Below are 18022 nucleotides of genomic sequence, written 5' to 3'. Positions count from 1 at the left end.
TGCTAGCAGATCCTACTAAGGACAGAGCCCTGAGAAGGATCCAGGAGTACTGGGACATACAGAGCCTCAGTAGTTTTTCCCTTTCCTTTTCCTTCTTTCCACATAGTTTGTGTAAGACTCACTCTGAAGTCCAGCTTCAAGAGGTAACTCTTCCCAACAGCACTGTCCACTAAATGCATAACAATATTAACCATCAGTTGTGTAGCATGTTACTGAACTCACATTGATAAGGACAACACTACTGAACCCTATTTAGAGGGCTTTATAATAAAATTAAGTGAATCTACACTCCTTTGGTACAAAATTGTGCTAAGATTCCAGATCAAGTGAAAAAAGCATTACCAGAAAGATATCAATTACATGAAACGTCTCCGCTGTGTTGCTTTATGTTTTTACCTGAGTAGATTTATCTTTCATACATGAAGGGTAGTGTACGTGCGGATCACGTGGCCACTGTCCTGTGAGGTAAGGTCCTGTAATTGTGTCCAAAGAAGAAGTTCGCCTTATGGTACCAGAAGTTCTGATTTGCTGGGATTTTGGCCTGTCCACTGTGGAAAACCAGAACAAAATTAACAAAAGAAAGTCAGGCTACATTGGACATGAAATGTTAAAAGCTAGCTATGACAGACAATGGCAAGAACATATCAGAAGCATTTGTCTAAATGCTAAGCCAAGAAGAATGCCATTACATCAATGCAGATAACATCAGACAAAGGAGGAAAAAAATACAGAAGGTAAAACTTAGTTACAAAAAACACCACCACGAGTTTGTACCAGCTAAGAACAAGTCTACCTGTGCGATTCATTTTCACCTAAGAAAATAAACAAATGGTGGTGATGCAATTCAGGAAAGCCAGAGGTCTTGAATAAGAAAGCATAACAAAGTATCAGTTCAGGCTTTTACTTATTCGAGTCAGCTTGCTTAGCTGCACTAACACTAAAATACAAACCGTGACAAGAAGGATGATTCTCAAAAGACACACACCGGATTTCTTGTTTTCATGCACTGCATCCCATATTGTTTACAATATCTCAAACAGGCCTAAGCAAGCTAGAAGCCCGTGGTTGTATTTTGCCCTGACATCGCTCAGGTCAAAGCAGCTACTACGTTTGCCTTCACTCATCACAGTGCCTACAGTCTTGTATTCCTCTCCCTGTACACTTAGATCATGGAACACTTCTACATTTCATTTGTAAAGCAAAAAGTACAGTGATTCATTAGATTGTTCCTTCCCACGTCAGAATTTTATGGCAAGCTCTCTGGATCATCTTGTTTCGTCCTTTAGGCAAAATTACTTCATATACTCATTTTCTAGACTTTACATAAGCCAGTCTAAGCCCTACATTACAGCTACTGTCTATCTTGCTCACTCCCACCAAAGGAGGTTTGCAAGTGAAATTACTTTCAAAGCAGTCACATGCTATGCAATGATCTGACCCATCAAAATCCTGTTTGCTGCTCAAAACTTGACAACACTTGCTTGTACACTTTTTTAAGGTCAAGGATCTTCAAATGCATTTTCTCTTGTTAGACTGCTTAGGTGTCAAAAGGCAGACTCCATCACCAATGCTTTACATAGCATTAACACAATGATTAGGGTATGGTTTGCACTAATACAAGAAAGTATCAGCTCAAAAACAAGTACAATCAGAGCATTAACTGAGGTCTATGCCTTGCCCTACAGCCAGAGGAAAGGCAACAGTAAACCTTACATTGGGAGCCCACAGAATTTCATTACAAAAGGAACAGAAAGTAGCATCACCAAAAGCTACCATTTTTTTCCATGGCAACCTTGGAAGTGAATTGCAGGACACTTTGTAAAGCCCTAAAGCTAAGCAAATGAAAGTCCAAGTCTTTTAAGCACCTACTCAGTATTTATTGAATGACAGGAAATAAACTGAGGACACAGTTCCTCAGCTGCATAAACCAATAAAACAAAGCTACCACTAATGTAATGCCAACTCAAGTGCTGTCTGCTCCTTCTATATACACCTTGTGATGGCACAAGGAGATGCATGAACCCATAGGACAGTGATAAACTGAGGTAAATACAAAGAAAATTAAAACCTATGCAAAAAAAAGTGAAATACATAGTTTTCACCATTAGAGGAAGAGATGATAGAACACATGGGGCAGAAACAGCCACAGGGGAGCCAGGAGGAACAACAGGGCTGCAGCAGTGCTGTGTTCTATTAACTGCCTTGAGCACTGAGGGAAGTTTGAGCAATATTCACAAGTTTCAAAAATTGCTCACATTTCAGACTATACCACATCTAACAGCACTCAGTGTATGAACGGATTTCACTACAATAGGAGGAAGTCAGAACAATTTTGTTTTCTTTTCCAGTGATGTGAGATGCTTCATCTCAAAAAGAGCTCTGCACTGCCTCCAGAACAAATAATCTTAGGAATACAGTACTTCAGTATCACATTACTTGAAAAAGTAAGCTATAAATAACAAAAGCAAGACATACGCTTATAGGAAGGCAAAATACCTCATGCATTTTGTAAAATAAGCCACAAGTTTTAATGGTATGTATTTAAGGGCTTTTGCTAGACCTTTCTTGCAATAAATGATTTTACATAAAATGACACAAGGGCCCACTTGAATACTACAGCTGGTAAAATTCTGAGTGATCATACCTCCCAGCAGGAATCAGCTAACACAAGCTGCGTGAAATTATGGCTCTGCATGCTGCATCGACAGCCAAAAGAACTCTAACTATATCACCTAGAACGACTGAAAAAAGGTTTTCACTTCTCTGCCAGCAAAATGTAACTCAGTACAACTAACACACGACAGTTCTTTCAAAAAGGATGTAGGGTTCAAATAAAACCGTCTGCCATTGCTCTAAAATGAAGAGTTTGCCTCCCTCCCCAATGCAGAGGCAGCTAACCTGCACATAATCTCAAGCCATGATCACAGCCTGTTTTGGCTTAAATAACATGCTCTGCCATGCACGCAATAAAGCAAATTACCTGCAGAAAAGGAGCAAGACTGAAAGCTAGTATCAGTACCATCCTGAAAACTGCTTCAGCTAAATCCAAAGCTCACTTATCAGCATCTTTTCTTCCCACGTCTCTTTCAGTATCTAGCAGACAGCTTCAAATTTGGCCAAAGCTCTTCCACTCACATCTTGGCATGGATATACCCAGCTCCAAAACATTAAAATTATCTTGAGAACTTCTCAGATGATAGATCCCTCTCAAGTAGAATGAAAAACATGAATTAAAACTCATTCATCCCTAAAACCAGAAGTACTGTCACCTCATTACCAATGTCACCTGACTGCAAAAGTCTTCCACCAAAAGGCTGATCTTTTCTTCAAAGCTCATCTGTAACTTCAATGACCAGCCTAGTTACGATACCAAGAAATAACACTACAGATTTCCACAGTACAGATGTGACAGTTTCATATGTTTTTGTCTCTTTGGTTTAGTTACTGATGCTCTACAGAACCTGCTGGTTCACCATCACAGAATCACAGAATTGTAGGGGTTGGAAGAGACCTCTAAATATCATCAAGACCAACCCCCCTGCCAAAGCAGGTTCCCTACAGTAGGTCGCACAGGTAGGCATCCAGGGGAGACTTGAACATCTCCAGAGAAGGAGACTCCACAACCCGCCTGTGCAGCCTGTTCCAGTGCTCCGTCACCCTCACCATAAAGAAGTTCTTGCATACATTTGTGAAATGAGCTATATTGGATTGCTTGGAACTTCAGGGCTACTAATGAAACGAGTTCCAAGTGTGAGACTCATTGGCAAGATTTTACCTAGGAAATCAATACTAACTTCCACAGAATTTTGTCCACATACACTCAACACATGAGGCCTGCAAGACTCTTGACTCACTTGCAGTGATGTGATGCACTTCTTTCAAAAGCCCCAAAGTTAAAGTGCTATTAGTCTGGCTAGAAGGAGATGTTTACACCAGAAACCATAACACAAAGGAGAATGATCTGGGACATTCCTACTGAAGACGACAAGTTTACAGCAATTGGCAATATCAGTAATTCAGAAATGCCTGTGTTTGGCACTTTTTAAATAATGAAGTACACAGGAACACAGCACAGGAATAGAAACTGTAACCTAGAAATGGAAATAGGAATGGTGACCCACACTAACTACTGAGAATGGCAGCCCAACACTCAGGTCATGTGATGACAGTAGCTACTATTACTCATGACTACTCAAAACATTTCTGCTCTAAATCCCCCTCTTCTGCTACACCTTTTCCACATTTTTTTTCTTCCTTTATTTCAAACTGATCTATTGAGTAATACCGAAGTAGACTTTCAGATAGAAGAGGAGCAATGGCCTTTGAGCGTGCTGGTTAGCTTTTTTTCAGCTTGCTGTTTGGTTATTTGAGTATATACTGATACCGTACTGACTCCTAACATACAATCAATGGCACTTCCCATTCTGATTATGCAGGTAGATGGGCAAACCAATGTGTATTTATTTTCAGAATTTGTCTCTACTGGCATTGTGAGGGGAAAAGACAATAACAGGGATTAGGAAGCTGCTCAAAAAAAAAAAAAAAAAAAACCACCATCATTTTATCTTCATTCTCAGGAAGGCTTTTCTCTTGTAACTGGAGCCAAAAATCTCTCAAGAGGAGGATTAGTGAGAGATTTGGGGTACCCAGAAATTTTACTCCACAGGATAGATCTATAAGCTCAAAAGACATTTCCCAGTTGCCAATGACTGACAGACTTGTTCCTGAACAAATCTGCAGACTTGCTGACCTACGGTATTAGCAGCTCAGAGAGGTGCAGAACAACTATGGGCACGCTGTTTACCACATGTGGTTCATTCAAAATAGCCAGAAATAGGATTTTATGTAGCAACTCAAAAAACACCCTAGTATGCAACTGGAATGCATAAAATATGATTTTTGCATTATTACAGTATTCCTCTGTTTAATTTAAAATTAATCAGTTTGATCACTTTAACAGCTTAAAACAAAGCAACAGTTAAGTTTTTTTTAAACATTCAAAATGCACTACGGCGTTTTGCTTCTAAGGGAATATGACAAGAGTCATTTCAAGCTACTCTGATCCATTAGAAACAATACCATAATTTCAGCTCCCTATCTGTATTACGCACACCACATTGTATTTTTGATTTGACTGTTTTGAAGTTTCCATTTTTAGAAACAGAGACTAGATGACTAAAAACGAGTGGAGATGACATTATGAAATGACTGCTCTAAACAGACAGATACAATTAACTCCAGTTTCTTCTCATCATTCAAACTGACCAAAAAAAGGAGGTACAGAACAGCATCATGACCTACCCCAGTCTCCAACAACCAAATTGAATGCAGTCCACAGGTCTCATACCTGCCATTCAAAATAATCCAGCAGCTCAAGGGCCAAGCTGACAGAGGAAGCTGTGACATAAAGTGTGAGTAAGTATGGCCATGTCAGACAGGAGGTCACAGAGATCCAGGTCCATGAGCAATGTGCTTTCTACATCATGGATTTTTCAGAAGATGTAAAAATTATGGAACCCTTCTTCCACATACAGCATTTCACAGCTCAGCAGTTAAGTCAATGTCTTTTGTGCATCACGAGGTTTAGGAGAATTCAAACTGAACTGCATGAAACAGCAAGTATATCAATATAAGAAGTAGCTCATAATGAAGAAACAAACAAAAATAGCTCGTCCTTTCAAAGGAAAATTGTAGACAAACACCCACGATAAGACTATTTGGAAACAACTATTTGAGTTATCTTTTACAGCCATGATGAAGGAGCCTAGCCAAGGTAATTCATGTTCTGATCAGTCACTGAATCCAACACGTAGGTCAAAGCACCTCCCCATCACCAAGGCTTTATGCATGACACCTCAATACCATACAACTCCTTCCATATGTTTGCACAGGAAAGCACAGTGCTGGGATGCAGTTTCTGCCTCATGTCCCTACTGCACCTACCTACAGGTCAAACAAAACGTGACTTACATGTATTTTTCCTAAGTCAGATTCCGTTCAGAGCAAAACTACTTAAAAATCAATATTATCCCTAGAGATAAAGCATAGAAAGAAAGCTTGAATCTGAGTAAGAAGAGTAAACAAAGGAAGAAAGTTTTAGCCCTCTAAAGCCAAGTTATTCTCACAAAGATTAAAGCTGCCATGTATAGGACTTCTAAAAACTGACTAAGCATTTAAGACCACAAAAGCCCGCTTTGTTCAACAGATGTAACCTATGCATTTGCATTCTAATAGGACACGGAAAAGTAAATTAAAATCCTTATTTTTATATGTTCCAGATTTTTAGAAAGCATTTTTAAGATTGTTTCAGATGTAAATACTACACAAAGACCTAAACTTACCTGATTTTATTAAATGATGCTATTTCAAACATATCCCTACTGTTGGAAGAGAAAGCAAAATTGAGTAGAGCTCAGTAGCTAAACACTAAGAAAGAACAAAACCACTAGCCACTGGTCACTTCTGCAGGTAAAGGGAGAATATTTTCTTCATTTTAGTTAATTTAGATCAGCTAACGATAAATGTATCCAATATTGAGAAGTAAACTACTGGGAGCCAAAAAAAAAAAAAAAAGAGAGCACTGAAGCTGTTATTTCTACTTCTGGTGTACTAAAAATTAAAATCTTGAATGAAATTATAAACATATGGCATTAATTCAGAAACTGAAGATAATACAACCCTTGTTGAATAAACTGGATTATTCTGAGGGGATTTTTTTTTCCTAGTAGTTAATTTAATGAAATGTTTTGGAAAGGTGAGGGTTTTGTATATGTTTAATTCCAATTTCTTTCAAAATGCAGCCAGACGGTATTCTGAGTTGAAAAAACAAGCACTGTAAAAAGCTAAAAGGCATTTATCACCATTGTGATATTACCACAATGGAAATCCATGAAACTGTTATCACTTATCATCCTCATCACCACTGACCACAGGCAGAAAGCACTTTCCTAGCTAGAGATATTTATATTAAGCAAGAATAATATTTTCCTTTTAAAAAGTACTGAGAAATAGAAAAGTAAAACCAGACTAATGCATGGAGCTCCAAAACACGTGCAGCACCTCAGACAGTGTCTCAGCAGGTTGCTCACTCTGCAAGACTCAACCTGTGCCCAGTACTTCTTCAGTCGCTTCATGCTGGCAGCCAGAGATCCCACCATCACCCAACTCCACCCTCCAGCATTTTCCAACACCACAAAGGGGAAATCAAATGTTACCTCACATACATAAACGCACATTTTAGACTTTCAAATCTCACATTTCTGTTATTCACATTTCTGTTATTTTGATTCCCAGGGTCCTTCAACTTTTGCTGCCTAACCTGCGTGCTAATTAAATCTCTCAAAACTCATCTACGGTTTCATCACCCTAGCTCTGAAATTTGCCTAAGCAGATTAAGATCTATTTCCTGTGCAGAAAATAATTTCTCCTACAAAAACTACAGGGTGAGCACAACACAGTTTGGAAAAATCATTTTGCACTTCAGTGTTTCTCACTGCTTTCCACTATCCCTCGGAATTTGCTCTGATGTTGGACATAAAGCAGAATTCAGACCAGTGGATCTCAGTAATTTACAACTGGACTTCATATTTTCCACAATTTAAAAATACAACTATATATCGGCTCTTCTCACATCTATACAAATAATACCACTTCCTATTCAAATACACTGCTTTATAAAGTCACAGGTAAAATATAAAAGCCTGAGCAAGCTTTTCTAGAACGTTCTAAAAGAAACCACTTAATTGATTTGATTAAACCCTATAACCTGCATCAAAACTGAGGTAATTTCTAATTCCAAATACACAGTTCCAATAAGCCAACTGTGGATCATCATTCATCTCTTTTTTCTCTTGCTACAGAATAGCTTCAACTACAGTTTCCAGATTTGGTCTTTAAGTGCAGACAATTCTGTTTGGGTTTTAACTATCCTCAGTTAAGATTTTGATCAGCAAAGCGACGTGTTACCTCGAGTTCCTTCCTGTTTCTTTCAGGTTCTCCACAAACTCCTATCAGCATTTTTCAGACGAATGTCCATGCCATCAGATCAGCTCCTCGACTTTTACTGATGTTTTAAAGATTCCACTATGTTTAATATTTTTCATTAAATCAGATTCTCTCCACATTCAGAGCAACCACGTTCAGCGGGATTTATCAAACTATTTCCTTTGGTAATCTGAAACTTTACTCCAGCCTTATACATCATTTACTTTTTGCAGGATTTTGTTTTGCTGTATATGCATGTAAATTTGAACAACTGAAGAAGGTCTAGCAGTAAAAAACTAACATCTAACATCTACAGTACAAACAGCACCAGTGTATCCGCTGGTTCTGTTCACCCATGTTCTGAGCTGTCAGACTCCATAAGTACTATCTTAGAGGCTTTTGTTTTAATCATTTTTGGAAAAGCTCTCTCCACTTCCTCCAACTCTACATAAAACATAACAAAAACCACTAAATAAAACCACAAGACTACACAGAACAATCCTAATAGGCTAATTCCCTCCCTAGAAGTAATTACAGTAGATGTACACAACCATCTTAAAATGAGCATTACAAACAATCCAAGGACTGCATCCTTCAGTACACAACTTGGTTTGAAATTACAAATTCTTCTGTTTCTATAGTAATGCCCAAATCCACTTCTTCCATAACCTGGCAGCTTTCCAACTTCTGTGTAAACCAAAGTTTTATTCTGCATTCTTAAGCAGTTAGCTGATATTTTTAGAGTCTCTGTTCAAAGTCTGCTCCAGGACACTCAGTTTAAGTCTAGATTTAATCTTCAGTGAACAAGTCAAGCTCCCCACTGCTCAAAAAACAAAGTTATGATATCCTACATAACAGAAAGACTCTGGATGATATCTGACACACTGGATACAAAGGTATACATTCAACACTGCAAAATCCAAAAGGCTATGCAACATAATTCCCAGCACTTCAGACTCAAAAAAAAAAAAAAAAAAGAAAAACCATCAGCTGAGCTCTGCCATCATGCTTGGAAGCAGTGTGTCTGAGACTATAGCACATACCCACACAGCTCTTGCAGAGTCACTCACTGGCACCTCGTCTTGGTGTCTGAATTCTGGCAACAAAGTGCAAGATGTTAAAGCAACATTTCTGATCCAATATGGGTTATAAAATGGAAAGCAGTTGTACCACTGCCCCAGAACCTGTACGTTCACAGACTCAGGCATTTATGTCTGCACTCACACTACTCACAAACAGCCGTAACAGGTTTCAATGTCATATTTGGAAGCAAGGTTTGCAATTATAGGCAAGTTTCTGTAGACCAGCACTGAATCAACAGAGTTGACTAGGGACCACCTGCTGAACCAGAACCACCAAGCAAGAGCACAGTGTACTCCTGCTATACCAAGCCTCACATGATAGATAAAGTCCATACTGTACTTTCTCATATCAAGTGCCATTGCCATATTATTAGGAAGACTCTGTTTATCTGCACAAGAACTACACAGCCACACACAACCCAATACACTCAAAATACCCTGTTGGTATTATCCTGAAAATGCGTCGGTACACTGTCCATGGACTAAGGCAAAATAATTTAATCATTTCTCAATGAAGTGGTTACCATGACTGAAAACAATTTCAAAAAACAGACTTATACTTAAAGTGTTAAGTCTATGTAGCTGGTGAAATGATTTTCAAGTTCATAGTAAGAATGCCAGCAACTTCATAATGATCAGCCAAGCAAGGAGTGTTACTACATGTTACTACATTCAGCAATATACCTACAACTAATCTCCTTACTCAATGCCTGGTGTGAGAATGTGGGAAAGAAGGATGAAGCCACCCTTGTTCAAACAGGTGACTTATAGAGTTCAAGGAACAGGACACCTGAAGTACAGTCTAAATTGGAACCATTGTAGAAGACAGTGAGGACAATCCTATGGTAGGCTTCAGATAAGTAGAAAATCATGACAGAACTGCTATCTTTACTGAGAAAAATGAAAAACACTCTTCCTAAAGAAGAAATAAGACTTTAGGGCACATGCAACACTAAATAAGATCTAACCAATACAATATTTAAGAAAAATCTGTCATTAAAGTTTCAAAACTCAAACTTGTAACAGTTTATGAGCTACTAGGAAGCACCTATTGCCTCCAAAGCAGCAATATCTGATACAAAAGCCACTTAAGAGATCTACTAACATAAAAAATGAAAACTTAACCACAACCATCCTCCATCAAACCAAGACTAATAGGTTTGGTTAATCCCTATTTACAAATTGTGTGGAAAACAGCTAGTGCTGGAGTAAAGACACATCTAGTTTTTTTCCATCCCAAGAAAGTTAATCTGTTTTTAAAATGTGACAATCAGTATTTCGGTAAGACTCGGTTGTGGCTAATAAGCAGCAGTGCAGATACCAATTGAGTAGGGCAGGTGAAGGTGGCATGCTGAGGATCAAATCTGAGAACAGGTTTCAAGATTGTCAGAAAACATCAATGCTTTCGTATATTTCCAACTCCATTTTCAATGGACAAATACATTATCTGCAAATTTTCAAACTGAATGTACAGAGCTGCAATCAGACATTTAACCAAAAGACAAATTTGATTACGACTCTTTGTTAGACTTCTATAAGACCTATCTTAACAGAGAAAAATACTCCCCACTTTACAATCACCCCTTATTCACATCACCACTAGGTGTGAACAACTACTTTCACATATGAAGCACAGGAAGAGTACTATTGTACTATTGGGTCAAGAATCCCTGGCAAGCACCTTGAGAACTCATGAAGAAATGCAACCACTTCCATCAAACCAGACTGTTGCATAAGCTTCACAAAAATATCAACTATCCCACTAGTTTTATGGATTTCTTACCTTTTTATTTAATGCCTTAATAGAAAATATTTTTTTTTAAAGTATTCTTTCTTGTATACATCAACTATGTATTTTATATACAGACCAGGACAATTCCTCCTCACTCACTGCAGCTCAATCAAGCCAAAAGTTTGGACCCTCATGGCGTAAGAGAAAAGTTCTGATCTCAACATCATACTTGCATAACAGGTAGAGAAGGAACAGACTCCCAAGAGAGCATGTATTTCAGTTTCAACCATGAACAAGTAATTCATGGATGGGACCCCAGCTTCAGAAAAGGAGACTGACTTGCTATTCAGAAGGATTAACATTATATACTACCATGATACTTCATGTGATGCCCATACTGCAGAAGTGTCAAACTGTGATACCTCCCAGTACCTGTTAGCCATTTTCAAGCTAGAAAATTCAATTCCTGATTCAAAAATAATACAACTGGTAAAATAAACCAAGCCAGTGGTGAACTTCAGTCACGTCATTAAGGAAAAAAAGCACAATTGAAAACCAAACTAATTTTTAGAGAGAAGTATATAGCATATAAAGGATTATGTACATTCATGTTCCTTCACTGTAATCTCTCATGAAAATGCTGAGAAAAAGAAGGAAGGAATAATCTTGGGTCCGTGAGTTGCTGTGGATGTAGTATTTCTAATGATGAGCTACAAATACTATTTTATAATACTTGCCTAAAAATGCCCTGGGCCATTGTTAGTGCACTATAGGATTACATTGGAGACAGTGTTGAAAGAAAGTAAACTTGACGCATTTAAATATTAACATTAAAACAAAATGATCATCATTAAGAGAATTAACTATCTCAAGTCTAGAGGCCAATTTTCCAGTTACGTATCTTCACGATACGGCCTTTTTTTCACCAAGAAAAGGTACTTTAAAAAAAATGCTACTCAACACATTAAACTCTAGTATATTCATTTTGTTGAATGTATGCTAAGTCCAGGGAAAACCAGCTATTGCATCAAGTGTTGACAATGCTTTTCTCTACACAGGACATGGCCAACTGGCTTCAATAGGATCTTTCATTTTTCACTATGAAGGAAAACTATAACCGTCTTCTGATGAAAATAATTACTCGATTGATAAAGTACCATAAAAAAAATTTAATATTAACCAACTGAAGCAACAAGAAGCATATTTCATTTCCAATAAGTCTCACATTGTTACAGCTATTTCTTTCAAGTTTGAGCTGAACAAAGATTTCAAAATTACTGCATCAGTTACTTTTCTCTCCCATGACTATACCTGAAGTACCCATATGAATTCCATTTCAAAGTAACTATCTCTCTGTTATCAATTTTAGCAGTACAGCAAAGCTCAACAACTCATCTGCAAGTCCATATTTAGCAAACACCAGTGACATCCTCATGGTTCTACCATAGATTCTTTTGATCCACACTACCTGACAGTCTCCACTTCCCCACTACCTTCCTGGGAAAGAAAAGGACAAAAAATGGGAACAGTGATTTTCAGTAACCAACTTTTCCTATTAGCCACAGGCTTACTATGCTAATGGAAATTGCAGTTACAGGCACTAATATTTGCTTATTCCCAAAGAATAAGAATTAAGTGTCATATATATATATATATATATATATATATATATATATATATATATATATATATATATGCCTCTTCAAAGTTCATTTGTGTGGGGGGAAAGTTCTTAATAAATAATGCCTTGCTACAGTAGCATGTAAGTTCAATGAAGAAAACACTTCCCCATTTTTTCTTTCTTGCAGCTATCTTAACCTGAAACACAAATAGCTACTCTGTCTTATGCTCGAGGACATCTAATAACTATTCTTATTTGAAGTGATGATATTAGAACATGTAACAATAGAATTCTTCAACTTTAAAACAACTGGTTTGAATTTAACTATTGTCTTCTATATCACCATCTTATATTTCAGCAAGAGTTATTTTGGGAAGAGAGAAGGCCAAATCTGGAGCAAAACTGCTTTGGCCATTCAATTATGGGAACACTGCTATTATTCAGGCATCAGAAAATAGGAAGCATCACAAAAATTACTTCCTTACCTACATTTGTTAGAAATAAAGGAAAGATCATCTTGATCTCCAGTATAAATGCTTACAATGCCAAAACATTGGATGGCTTTAATCCAGGATATCAAAACAGCTCTGGCTTTTGAAGTCTGAATTTTTTATTTTTAAACACTGACATCCCTTACAAGTCTACAGATCAGCAATACTGCCTGTCCTGTTCCTCAGTCCAATAGTCTTACCTGCTAGCATAACAGCTGATCCACATACTTGTTACTAAGACCTGGGTTATGCAGTTGCTCTGCATATATACATCTTTTTTAATGCTGACAACTGCTCAGGAGCTATTTTGATAAGTAAAAGATATTAAGAACCCTTAACAGCCAAAGTAATTAAAGTATTTTTCATACATTCTTAAAACTAACCTCTGCTTTAAAAATCTCCTACGGAAAAACAGTTTAGTATAAGCTGTGTAAGCTGAGTACATTAAAGTATTTTGTGTCAGTATTTTTCTCATGTATCACCATGGTTACCACTAAATAAATCAAAGCATTTGATGAAAACAATATTGAGATCAAACCGTATAGAAATCACTTATGCATTCCTTGTATGCGAAACATCACACACCATGTAAAAGACAAACTACACAGGAAACACACTCCCTTAGATTTACACAAACTGCTTTCCATAACATCAGAACCTACAGATTTTATCCAGGTATGAATACAGCTTGCAACTAGGACTACGTGTTTACAAGAAATACACTTTGATCATCTCAAAAAGGGCTTTTCTTTTTTTGCCTTATTATTGAGTTGTCCTTTGTCATAAAGCATACAGCTTCATTCTTGCTGCTCTTACATTTACGCCACCAGATAAGTACATAGATTCCCTCTAAGGAAACCATATGTTGTCATATTCAACCACTTTTTAAATTGCCAGCTCTAAAATATGAATACAGGCTATAAATGTCTATGAGAAAGGAATAACAAGGTGTTTGTTTTTTTTGTTGTTGTTGTTGTTTTAAAGGGAAGGAATAGACTCACACACTGCAGGTTCATCCTATGGCATTGTAAGTTTTTTGCCCTTTTTCCTGCTGCTTTAGCATCTTGAAATTAGCATATAGCATTCATGATTTCTCATCATTCATGAACAACACTAATCCAATACTGGCAGCAACCATTTCCTAAGAACTACAAAATCCTGACATTTGCTTAAAGAAAATACCAAATAAACACAATATTTTGCTACAGAACAAAAACATATGTGGCATTTTAGGAAGGAAGAAAAGGGAACATGATGATAGGAGCAGAGGCAGCGTGCTGCTTTCATTCATGAAGCAGTAGTGATGTCAATGCCTGCAATGGAAGTTGCACTGACCTGTAGAGGCTCAAAGCTGGATTGTTTTCATAGATCATTTGCAAAAAAAAAAACATCAACCTCTGACAAATCACCAAAATATTTACAACAAAATAGGACATATCCAGTTCAAGACAGGCTGGCATGAGGTAGGGAAGGAGCAGGTGTCTTCAGAAGAGAAAAACATTTATCCATCAGAACCACAAGCAGCCTGCAGCACAAGCACGTTTGTGGAACAGTCTAAATCAGACTGCAGAGCCAAAGACAAACAGATCTCTCACACTGGTGAGAAAAACAACAGGATTATACCTACAGCCTATGCTTACACTGTACAGCAGTGGAAATGTTTTTAAAAATTGACCAAAAAAAAAAAAAAACAACCCTTAACCAAGTAGCTTCCCCAAGACCTGAACACTGATCACAACTATAAAAAGCTGGAGTAGCACATTGTTTAACAAGCTGCAGCAAGATGGCCTGTGTTTGAAAACAGGCATCTTTTCAAGCCCTCCATTATTACTGCAGCACTCCTTCAGTTCACCAGTTTTCTACATAGTACTACCACTGTACACACTGCAAGCATCATTCTCACAATCTAGACATCATGCATTAGAATGATGGGAATAAGCAGGGGAACAAAGGCCCACAGCAATATTCCAAATTGTGTAAAACGGCTCTAAATTAGGGGGGGGTTGAAGGAGGACAGTATTCTTTTTTAATTTGGAAGACTGAAGAAATAGTGTACCTTGCTGTCCTAACCCGCTAGAAAATGGTGCTTGTATTTCTGTAAAAATAAAGCCGATGACGTGTGCGACCGCGGTCATTATTAGGGTGATCACATTGTTTTCATTCATTCATTCATTCAGGGTTTGCTGGAGGATGTCAGCTTCTGCAGCAGCAGCTGGCTAGACCTGGAGGAGAGGGGATCCAAATTCCTCACAGCACATACAGATTGCAGAGTGGATTTCTTGATGGACCATCTATGATTTCCTACGCTGCGCTCTCACCGCATCAGGTTGTGTGTGCTGCTAGCATGGCTCACCAAGAGGCAAGCTGCAACAAGTTTAATGACAGAAAAGTCATTCAGCAGTAGTTTATAGCCCAATTTATTAAGGGCAAAATAGCCCACAGATGAAGATTAAAACCACTTTCTAAAATTAAGATTTCCCCTCAGACAAAAAAAATCCATGTGTAATAATGAAATGCTTCACAGCTTTGCAGTGTTTTTCCTTGCTTGCACGTAACTGTCCACGTTCCTCTCTCCTCAACACACAGTGAGTGCAGACCTTCACACACTGCACCGCTACAATGTTTTGCACCAGGTTCTCGTAATTATTTACAGCATTCATCATCAGCTTCAGTGTTAGCAGTATCCATGTGCACTGCATTTTTTGGTTTTGTTTTGTTTCCTATTAGCACTTTCTAAGCATTGAAAGGGGGGGGGGAGGAAAGGAAATGTACATTTAGAGCTTCATGCAGTAGGGAAAATATGATCTTGAAAATCTTATTTAGAGCTTGAATGAAGCAACAGCACTGAAGAGCAGCTCCATCTTGAAGCGTGCAAAAACTTCACAGGAAGATCATGCATTCATGCAGAAGTTACAAAGTATTTCTGTTTCAATGTTAACAACAAATTCGGCCATCTGCCTAAGCGCAGACACTACGCTGCAGATTAACTCCGCACACAGGTGGCACTGACATCTTGCTCCTTCGCAAAACGCTGCCCATGCCTTACGACCATCCCCGGTCACGTTGTTCTGCCTCCGTTACAACTACTACGGATTGTAGGGATTTACTACACATTTAAGGCTGAAAGGGGGGAGGGCTGGCGAGAAGATAACAGAACCCACAGCTACAAAACACGTCGGCAACCACTACAGACCGCAGTTTGCCACAGAAAGGGCAGGCAGCTAGGCTGGAGGAAGGGAGAGCAGAAGCGGGGGGTGCTGAGCCAAGAAGAGGCGATGCGCGATACCCGATAGCGCAGCGGGGCTGCTCAGTGCAGCCTCATTCAGCTACCGAGGGACTGGCGGGGGGAGGTAAGATGGCCACTGCCACTTTAACGCGTTCAGCACATCAGCAGACAACCTGACACAGGTTAAGTCGCAATTACTACCAGCCAGTTCAACATTTTAAACTTCGACAGGCCCATTCGGGCTACAGGGCTGGGGCTCCCACAGCCTCCAAGATACAGTATTCGGTATAACGAGACAGACAGACCGGTGTTATTTGCTTTTAAGCGCTTCAATATGGGAATTTCCTAATTACCGCGGAGCCCGTATTTGAAAACATTACGTGATTTTAACCCTTATTTTAAGAGAAGGCTAAATAAAAGGAAATACTTGAGAAACAGAGCCGTGCAGAAGGGCAGAGCGCTGGACGTTTGGTTTCAACACACATTCAGCAACTCGGTTGGCACAGCTCGGACCCACCGGCAGCAGCAGCCCGCACGCAGCGTTACACCTGCAGCAAGGATTAGCTCCGGCACCTCCAACCAACCAACCCCCATCCCCTCTCCAGGGGACGGCCTCGAGGGGACAGACCCTAGCGGCGTGAGGCGCGTTCTCTGCCTTCTCCCCGGGGGGCGGACGTTAAGGGCGAACCGAAGGTACCCCCCCCGACCCTGGGGCGAGAAGCGGGCTTCGTCCTTCTCGGTGCGTTACCTCTGTACACGGGGGAGCCGGGGCTGCGTCTCTCAGGTGAGCTGCTCCTCCTGCTGCCGCCGCTGTCCGGCGAGCGCCGCTGCCGGCCCTTCACCCTGCCCGCCTCGGCCGCGCCGCCTCCCGCCGACAACGGCGGCGTGGCGCTGGGGGGCGGCGGGCTGCCGCCTCGCCCCCCTCCCGGCCCGGTGTTGCTGCCCACCGAGGCGGAGGGAGAGCGGGTCGGGCTGTGCTGGTTGCCCCGCAGGAGCTGGTAGGGGACGGTGGCTCGGATGGGCTGCAGCAAGCGGCTGCTCCCCGCTGCGCCGCCCCCGTTGCTGGGGCCCCCGGTCGTGCCGCCACCAGCGGTGGGGGACCCGGCGGCGCCGCGCCTCATCCTCTGCGGTGGAGGCTGGTGGTGGGACGGGGGGGTCTGCGAGGAGCTGGACGACGAGGACATGGTGGGGGGTGCGGCCTCGAGCGGCTCACGCTCTTCGGCGGGGGAAGGACCCAAGCGCTGCCCCCGGCGCCCCGCATGCACCAGCCGCGGGGGAGGAGGGGAGGGGGCGGGGCGGGAGCGGCGCTTCCCGGCCCCGGGGAGTCTCCGCGCCGCCGCCCGGCTGCCCCCGGCGCTTCTTATCGGCGGCTGCTCCCACGCCGGGCTCCGGCCATCGCTGCCCGCCCCAGCGTCGTGGGCACCGGGGGCGCTGCCGAGTCCCGCGACCGCTCACATCGTACGGCGCCGCCGGCTCACAGCAGACGGCGGCGGGGCGCGACGAGAGCGCGCGGAGAAGGTGGAACGGGAGGGCCGGGGGAAGGAGAGGCGTTCGCGGCCGGCTCCAGCTTCCGTCCCCCGCCAGCGACCGAGAGCCGCCGCCGGCACCATCCGCCGCCCGCGCCGACCCACCGCCGAATGGCAGCGCGCAGACCCGACACCCGGCCGCGACGGGTAGGGGCGGGCAGCACGCACGCCCCTTGGGCAGCGCCGCCGCGCCAGCGCTGACTCTATTGCTCAGCGCTGCCTTCACTCTCCGCTCTGAGCCAATCGAAAAGCGGCGATGTGCAGAGGGGGGCGGGGCGTTACGGAGAGGGGGCGGGATGCGGGAAATGGGATGTGGCAGCGCTGAGGGAGGCGGGCCCTGCGAGGAGGCGGGGCGGGCCCT

At 41.3% G+C, this 18022-nt stretch overlaps 1 protein-coding gene across 5 annotated transcripts in view; it reads right to left on the bottom strand.

Moving 5' to 3' along the window:
• The window catches only part of GLCCI1 (glucocorticoid induced 1), a 50761-nt gene extending 32952 nt beyond the window's left edge, over positions 1-17809 (bottom strand). For 3 of the 5 annotated variants that reach the window (XM_048951840.1, XM_048951841.1, XM_048951839.1), the window contains exons 1-2: positions 16884-17809; positions 397-548 (exon numbers count right to left, since the gene is read on the bottom strand). In XM_048951840.1, the coding sequence (XP_048807797.1) occupies positions 397-548; positions 16884-17319 (588 nt within the window). In that variant the 5' untranslated portion in view covers positions 17320-17809. The remainder of the gene's footprint in view (positions 1-396; positions 549-16883) is intronic. The other 2 variants (XM_048951837.1, XM_048951838.1) reach the window with 2 other exon arrangements.
• Positions 17810-18022: the final 213 nt, after the last annotated feature.

Source organism: Lagopus muta, chromosome 7 (genome assembly GCF_023343835.1).
Source record: "Lagopus muta isolate bLagMut1 chromosome 7, bLagMut1 primary, whole genome shotgun sequence".
Classification (NCBI taxonomy): domain Eukaryota; kingdom Metazoa; phylum Chordata; class Aves; order Galliformes; family Phasianidae; genus Lagopus; species Lagopus muta.
The sequence above is the reverse complement of the archived record's forward strand: the minus strand, read 5'-3'. Positions and strand labels throughout refer to the sequence as shown.